This window comes from Lolium rigidum, chromosome 6, assembly GCF_022539505.1.
Source record: "Lolium rigidum isolate FL_2022 chromosome 6, APGP_CSIRO_Lrig_0.1, whole genome shotgun sequence".
Classification (NCBI taxonomy): domain Eukaryota; kingdom Viridiplantae; phylum Streptophyta; class Magnoliopsida; order Poales; family Poaceae; genus Lolium; species Lolium rigidum.
Window position 1 is genome coordinate 42,764,041 of NC_061513.1, and position 8,543 is coordinate 42,772,583.

Below are 8,543 nucleotides of genomic sequence, written 5' to 3' on the forward strand. Positions count from 1 at the left end.
GTTTCCTCCACTTCCGATGGCTTTTCTATCTCTCGGGAAAAGTACATTCAGGATCTTCTTGCTCGTGCTCGCTCTTGGGGATGAGCGCACGGTCGATACTCCTATGGAGCTTAATGTTAAGCTTCGTCCTACCGATGGTAATCCTCTTCCCGATCCCACCCGTTATCGCCATCTTGTTGGGAGTCTTGTTTATCTTGCTCGTCACTCGTCCCGATATTTCTTATCCTGTTCATATTCTGAGTCAGTTTGTCTCATCTCCTACCACTGTTCACTATAGTCATCTCCTCCGTGTTCTTCGTTATCTTCGTGGCACGATCACTCGTCGCCTTTTCTTTCCCCGTTCCAGCTCTCTCCAGCTCCAGTGCTATTCGGATGCTACGTGGGCGAGTGATCCTACGGATCGTCGTTCGCTTTCGCTTACCGTGTGTTTCTTGGTGGTTCGCTTGTTGCTTGGAAGACGAAGAAACAGGTCGCAGCTTCCCGTTCGAGTGTTGAGGCTGAGTTGCGGGCTATGGCTTTGTTGATTGCCGAGGTGACTTGGTTACGGTGGTTGCTTGCAGATTTTGGGGTCTCTGTTACGACACCCACTCCGCTTTTGTCCGACGAGACAGGTGCTATCAGTATTGCACGTGATCCGGTCAAGCATGAGCTGACCAAGCATATCGGTGTTGATGCTTTTTACACACGTGCACGAGTACAGGATGATGTTGTTGCGGTTCATTATGTGCCTTCGATTTGCAGTTGGCGAATTTCTTTACGAAGGCACAGACTCGAGCGCAGCATGATTTCTTACTCTCCAAACTCGGTGTTGTGGATCCACCATGAGTTTGCGGGGGGGTGTTAGATGTATATATCTGTATATTGTAGTTTCCCCATATGTTAGGGGGCTTTCTGCATATGTGCACCTGTACATGTACTATATATTGTGGCCTTTGGCCCCCTGGTAATACAACAAGTATATTCCCTAACAGCCTGAACATTCAGCATTGCGTGTGATCTTCTTATTTTATTTTATAAAAAAAGAGATAGAGTCTTTGGATCAGCGCCTGCACCATCTTTTCATGTCCCTTCTTTTAATCCTTGCTGGAAAGATTCTATAATTATTATCTCGACAACTAGTTTTCCAGATAGGATCTAGTAATTTCAGTTGGTTCCTGGTGGCGATTTTGCAGCCTGATTACGGAGTACATCAATTCGCCGCATATGTCAACTGCTAAGTTTTCAGTTAAACACTTCATTGATGTTACTCAAGTTTTGCTTCCTTTGTCATCTCAGCTACTTTTTGAATCAGGATGGTCACAAATGGTTCTCCAAGTGCTATCATAATCATGGCATTATCACACTAGCCATACACAAAGAAAGATAACAGAAAGACACCATGCATCACTTCTTTTTTCCTTACTTTTTAAAAGATCACACACATTCCTTATCTCTCCTCCTCTCTGCCTAATTCCCGGGCATTGTTATGCCCCAGAATTAATCAGACACCGCGAGAAGACAGTGGAATAGGTTCTTCTTACCTCTGACCCTAACATGACAGAATTAAGCATAGTAGCACACAGTATTACATGTCCTTAATTTGGAGTAATCTTCTCGTGCATCTTCAAACACCAAGGAAATTAAGTAAGCTAGATCATTCATGGTCACCGATCAGTGTCGAAGAAGCTCTTGGCTTCGAGCTTCCTCTGCCTCCTGACCCTTGCGATGAAGTCGTCCACCCTCTTCTCCAGCTCCTCTTCTCCTTGTTCCTCCTCTTCCTCCTCCTCTCCCTCCCAAACTACTCCAACCTGAGCGCTTTGATCTGTGAACACCACCGTGGTCGTTGCCGTCGATGTGACATTTCTCTTCACGTGCTCCTCGTGGATTCCATCCACATCCACTAGGGAAGCAGGCGGGCTCCTCGGCGCCAGCCTAGACTCGTTGATGAGGAAGGCGACGATGAGGTTGCCGACAACAAAGAGGCACTTGGGGCTGAGCAAGAAGGCCGTTGCCAGGTCAGGGAGGGTGGTGAGGAAGGACATGAGGAGTGAGCACAGCTTGGGGAACCAGGCAGGGCTAGTGAGCAGCAGGCAAAGAACACAAGTGGCCACCATGTAAGGGGTGATAGTAGGGAGCAGCTTCTGCTTCTGCTGCTGCTGCCTCCTGCTCCTCCTGTACTTCCTAATGGCCTTGATCTTCTCTATGCTAATTGGATCCATTTTTTTGAGCAATCAAGCTCTTGCTGTGAACAGAACAAAGAAAAATGTATGTACAGGGACCCGAGCAGGCTCAAGAAGCTATGGCCACAATGAGGGGGCAGGAAGGGTGGTGAGAGGGTTTTATATGTGGTTTGAGAGGGAGGCTGGCCATGAAAAGGCAGAAGAAGAGAATGTGAAATTTAAAGCACCAAGTGTCTCAATACAAGAGGAGCCAACCATGCAAGTACAGACATCTCCTATCCTATTGGCGGTGGAGATGTAGAGGAACACATGACATGATGCTTTTGCAAATTGATGAGATTTTATACATAAAAAAATTTATGTGTTGTGAGTGGGGGCAATTCTTTGTCAGAAAAGATATAGTGTTTGTCTGCCTTCTCTTCACTTTCTTTACCCCCTTTCTTTTCCTTTCCCTATCTTGCCCTGCTTTGGGTCCCTCTTGCTCTCATGATCCTGATCCCTGGACTTGATGACCTGGACTTCAAAATTTGGATGCCTCCACAATAACGTTGATTCCATTCCATTGGATATGATGTACAGCCACAAACTGTGAGAAAACATGTAGAATGGACATAACAAGCTTCACAGGCCACAGCTATGTCATGTAGCAATTGTTGGCAAGCATACATCGTTTCCTAGCAGTGATATGATGTGCACAATAATTCAGTGTGAGCTCTGGCAGTTATGTACTCATTGTGGTTGGTGAATGATGATTCACCCTCAGAGCCAACTGTGGTAGGAGTTGCTGAGTATTTCTGCTCATGCGATATGTGTGGACTCAACATTCTAGATGCTGGTGGTACAGTCGGTGCAAGTACACCTGGAAACTGTGTGGAGTTTGGCTTCTCTGGAATAGCTCTTTGTAACCATGACCAGGTGCTCAAGTGTACTTCCAATCTGGAACTCAACCCCAGCAGGTTGGTAATTACACTTAAGGAAATTTACTACAAAAGAAAAAAATAGTACCAAGTCGTAAAAAGAATACCAAATCGTCTAGGAACTTTGACCGAAACGGTTCGATAAAAAGAGTGACAACTTTTAATTAACTGGTGGCCTGAAGATCAGCTAAGCAAGAAGCCAAGATTCAGTCACTGTGAGCATCTGAACCATATAACCTTTTAGTTGTCATGTTCCATTGCATCCTCTAATAAACTATGTACACAGGAGTTCAAGTCTGATACTGTAATTCTATATTTCTATATCATTATCATATGGAAGGGAAGTTGAGGTTGCGAGGACCATATACCCTCCGAATTTCAAGAAAGAATGTCTTCTGTCTATGATCAATGCATCAGTAAATCCTTTGAACATTCAGCAGAAGCTTGTCTTGTAGCAAAACCGTGTGCAACTGTCGCTACATGAAATAACCAGAGACTTGATGGCTAAGGAAAGATGAGGTTAGGAGTCCAACAAACACTAGTGCAGTGCAGTAGTGCCCATTATCCCCTTTGAAAGGACCTAGCTTCTCTCTTTTCCAAGACTGGTGAGGAGCCTGCTAAGTGCTAACTGAGTGCAGTGTAAAACTGGTCAGTGTTGAGCAAGGCAAGTAGGCAACAAAAAAGTGTATGTTTGCCCCAGCAACTTGCCTGTCATGCCAATATGACATGCATTGCAAGACAGGAATGGCTCTGGAAATTATGGCCTCCAGCACCAGCAAAATGTGCTTTAGGCTAATAATTGAGCGGATGAAAGGAGCACAATTCTTGATGAAAAAGATTATCATTAGCAGTTGGTGGATGCATCTTAGCTTTACTATTATGTGGTGCGGAGTGTGGAGTGTGGACTGGGGAGTCTGCATGAAATGGAAAGATTTGAGCAATCAATCCGGTATCTGTATTTTAGTGTTCTACATTACCTGGACCATGTGTTGTTACAAGAAAACAGAAGCGAACAGAACACAGTAAGGAGTTCTTCACCCCATTGCTTATGTATAGTTTTAAACCAAAACTCCAGCATTAAACAGCTCTATAACAAACAAATGGAATTATGCATATCGGTTTCTCGCAGAAGTAGGTGTTAATTTCAGTTTTGATGCCCGGTATGTATTACTGTCAACAAGCAATGTCTAAACCAGATTCTGCAAAAGCTTCATCTAGTAGGTTAACAAGCAATGACTTCTACACCATAAACAAACATCACATGCACAAGTTTGGTTACAGAATCCTAGTGCCAGATCACTTCTGAAGTGATCTTTGTAAGAATAAAAAGCGATATAACATTAGAAAATCTTAATAGCATTGTGCTCAACTAATTAGATTAACCTAGATAAGCAAAATCACTGATGGCTATGCATTGCTAAGAAATAAAAATCCATCATTGTATATGATACACCTTCCAGGGTGTATTCTAGAAAAAAGAATCCATCATTGAAAAAAATTGGAAGGTTCCTAGAAACGTGACAAGAAACTAAAGACATGACACAAAATGCTCTGTGAATCTGTAGTACAGCTATTTTGGACCCTGTGCACATGCTTAACCACCTAAAGTTATTGTTCTCCTAATGCTGTGTTACTTTAGATGTACTTTATTACTGGCAGTATTTTATCCTGCAAATTGTATCCTCATCAGCATATGTAACTGGGAAAAATAAACTGTGACTCAAAATGTGTCAAATGGTTCCCAATACTGTGTTAATAAGCTAACTTCAGCATGGTAAACTTTGGTGTCAAAAAGAGAGAACGACAAATGATGTGCTTACAGTACCGTGCAATGCCAATACTGATTCCTTTGCAAGATTTCACATGTGAGGAGCATATGGGGACACTGAAAGAGAAAAAAGATCTAGTAATTCACATACTTTGTGCCCCTCTCCATGATTCAACTTGCACAAAGCTTGTCGAAAAACATGGTGGGATCTCAATAATGCTTGCCTTGGCGCCATCATTCACCAGTGCAGCTAGCTCCTGGGTTATAGGATGATACATAAAAGAGAGAGCAAACAAGGATCATGCTTCTTGATTCCACAGCCCTTTCCTATCCGTTGTGTTGTGTTCTTTGATCAAGACTTGTGTCCTTAGAATCGAGGGGGGCGAGTAAGGGTCCCATCTACCCTGTGGTAGGTCAACTTTATTTAACAAAAAGCCCACCTGAGCTCAATTATGCTCCTCCTTGCTTTGCTTCAGCAAAAGCTAGATGGCTGATAGACTACACCATGGGGCATAAAAGAGGGGGCAAAACACCATAGAAATGTCCCTTCTATATTTCTATGTTGGGTAGATAATCAACCTCTACTCCATAAGTTTCCTTAAGAATAAAATATATTATCTTCTCTCTAATAATTAGGGATATGGTGTATTGTTGTGGTTTCCCTCATTTGAGCAGAGATAATGTGTACTACTGGTTTCCCTCATCTCACAACTTAAATTGCTTTCACCAAACGGAACCTAGCATCTCCGAAGTATTGGCAAATCAATTTAGTTTGAACAGAAACTCCTATTGTTTATAAATGCAGTACAATACCCCTCAAGAATAGGGACCATGGAAGAATGAAGAAATGCAGGGAGCCTGGTTGCAATCTTGCATGCACCAACTAACCTAAAACCGTTTACAACCCTACATGCCAAAGGTAACTTTTCTTCAAAGAGAGCCTATGCAAAGTTTTGTCTAATAAAGCCTGAACCACATAACACGCTCCCAGTGATGACGTCGTTGATGTATTGGCACTATCACAAATTACGTGGAATTTGTGGTCTGTGGGGAGTTAACATAGACCCCTCCTGGTCCCTAAAGTGTGCAGTATCCTGAAGACACACAACCAATCGGACACACCATGAATTCAAAATGAAACTGGACTTGCATTCAACTTGCAGTCGACGATTTACATTCGAGAAAGATTTTTCAAGCATGGACTGTAAAAAAAGAGAAATACATTACAGTAAACTATCAGCAGTCTGCTTTGGCCTCAGCACTTCCATCGGCAGCTGCCAACACCAACTGTGGCTCATAAGTTCTCTCTGTTCTTGCCTTCTTACGTTCACGCTGCAAGCGGAAGTTCTCTCTCTTCCTTGCCCTGTAACTGTTCGGGTTCTCAGGCTGCTTCTCATATGGGTAAACGCTTACCTGGAAAGAAAAAACAGGGTAATCACATAACTGGTATTCCCCAGAAACCCAATTAGATGCAGTTACTAGTGACGAACCTTTTTCCTGTCTGGTCCATATTTCTCAAACTTGACAAGTCCATCAATCAAAGCGAAGAGGGTGTGATCCTTGCCCATTCCAACATTATTTCCAGGATAGACCTGAAGTGTTCAACGTAAATGTACATAAGAAAACAGAAAAACACAGAGAGACACACACGGAGATTTATATAATAGGTGCCCTTTTCCTACACCGTGTATAACTACTTTATAAAAAGGAAGAAATGACAGAAATCATATATCACCAACAACATGCATATTACTAGAATATTGAAGGATGTCAGAAACCAAGAGCTATATTAAACCCATAGTTCATGTATACGGAGTATATGGAAAGAAGTCGGGAAGGAAATAGCATTTGCACATTGAGTAATTTCGGGGACAAATGATTGTGTTTTTTTTCTGCCCTTGCAAAAATGGGACAAGCCAGAGTCTGAAGGAATGAAGAGTGTAACCGGAAACGACCATACTGCCATACTGGTAAAGTTTGTACTACACATGCAGCCACGTATATAAAGGTCACACTTTGCAAAGACAAGCTTTAGGACATGGCAATTGGCATGCCCCTTTTTTTTTCTCTTCTGAATGAACAAATAGCATGGCATTGGCATGTTATGTGTCTGAAGTAAACATTCATTTAATCTAGTCAAAATGAAAATAGCAGCTTCTAACCTGCTAAAGGAAAATGTTTCGATTCATACAACAGCACTATATACAGTAGATAGGCACACTTTTTTTTTATGAAAAGAGCTTCAATTACTGCACAACTTAATCAGCGACTAAGCATTCTACTACAAGTGTCGAAGTACTTCCAAGTCTTACGGTTTCATTGACAGCTGACAGACATCAATTGCCAGTGTTGGCAATGATATGCCCTTCATTAACGGCCATGCACAATGCCAACGACAAACGTGTATGCAGGTTTCATGACCACGGGTCCAACCTTGCACAAATCGTCTCGCGCTAAAACTCAATCGCCAATTCGGACTACTACAACGGAACATCCAACATCAATTCCACCGCAATTTACCACTCAGCACGCTAGGCAGCACCGAACGAACCGGCGGCACTAAAAGGGGCCGAGAGGCGGGGAAAGAGGACCTTGGTGCCGCGCTGGCGGATGATGATGGCGCCGGGCTTGGCGAGCTGGTCGCCGTAAATCTTGACCCCGAGGCGCTGGCCCTTGGAGTCCCTCCCGTTCTTGGTGCTACCGGCCCCCTTCTTGTGCGCCATCTGGATCGTCAGCCCGCGCGCCGGCAGCGTCGCCACGCCCACGCCCATTCCGAGGTTGTTGCCGGAGAGCGCGGCGCGGTCGCCGCGGAGGAAGGAGGAGGATGAGGAGAGCGAGAGGCCCTTGAAGGCTCCCACCAGCGTGAACGCCATTTCTGTCGCGCGAAAGCAGCAAGCCAGCAACGGCAGGTTAATCAACGCTCTGTACACGGGAGGAGAAGGAGAAAGAAGATGAGGTGATAACGTTGGGACTGGAGTGGAACGGGGCTGAATCCTGGGCCTTTCGTGGGCTCACTGTACTGGGCTGCCCACTATATTTGGGCCTGGTGATGGTCGGGAGAGGGAAGAGCCCCGACGCCCGGATGGGGTCCTCCTCCCTAGCGCTCGCGCGCTCCCTTTCCTCTATTTCGCACAAGAACCGATTATTGGTAGTTCCGTTTGGCGGCGGCCCAACAACTGGTCAGTGGTTTGGTTTGGCAGCCCATTTACGAAGGGCAAGGATCGGTCACTGTAAAGCGGCCGTACCAGCCTGCTAGCGTCGATCGAGGATTGGATGACAGCTACCACCGCGCGCGGGTATTTAAGCCGGTAATTTTCTTCTTGGTTAGCGATGTGGGACTAAAAATGTGAAGTCACGTCCGAAAACACGGTGTGCTTTGCAGTGCGTGCATTCGTAGCAACGTTCCTGCCGCTTAATACATGCACGCGATGCTCCCGGACGCCTAATCCATGCATGCATGCATACTGCGTCTGCTGCATGCATGGGACGCCTCCTGCCGCTTAATTCATGCATGGCTCATGTGCTGCGGCTGCTCAATCAATTCACGTTGCCGCTTAATCCATGCATGGTGTATGTGCTCCGGCCAACTTCCAAGCTTAGTTCTAGCTACTCCTTTTTCTTTTCGTGGCACATGGCTATATAAACAGAGCTGCTAGCTACATTTTTCTGTCACATGCGTGCCCACGGCTGATTTTTGTC

At 44.7% G+C, this 8,543-nt stretch overlaps 2 protein-coding genes across 2 annotated transcripts; both read right to left on the reverse strand.

Annotated features, from left to right (window-relative positions):
• Nucleotides 1-1,363: 1,363 nt before the first annotated feature.
• On the reverse strand, nucleotides 1,364-2,414 carry LOC124666007. The gene has a single exon (XM_047203356.1). It carries the CDS (start codon nucleotides 2,196-2,198, stop codon nucleotides 1,644-1,646), a length of 555 nt encoding a protein of 184 aa, XP_047059312.1. The 5' UTR covers nucleotides 2,199-2,414; the 3' UTR covers nucleotides 1,364-1,643.
• Nucleotides 2,415-5,972: 3,558 nt separating this feature from the next.
• On the reverse strand, nucleotides 5,973-7,771 carry LOC124665237 (50S ribosomal protein L27, chloroplastic-like). Its single transcript, XM_047202659.1, has 3 exons — nucleotides 7,436-7,771; nucleotides 6,335-6,436; nucleotides 5,973-6,257 (listed from the first exon to the last, which is right to left on the reverse strand). The coding sequence occupies exons 1-3, from the start codon at nucleotides 7,715-7,717 to the stop codon at nucleotides 6,081-6,083; spliced, it is 561 nt and encodes a 186-aa protein (XP_047058615.1). The 5' UTR covers nucleotides 7,718-7,771; the 3' UTR covers nucleotides 5,973-6,080.
• Nucleotides 7,772-8,543: the final 772 nt, after the last annotated feature.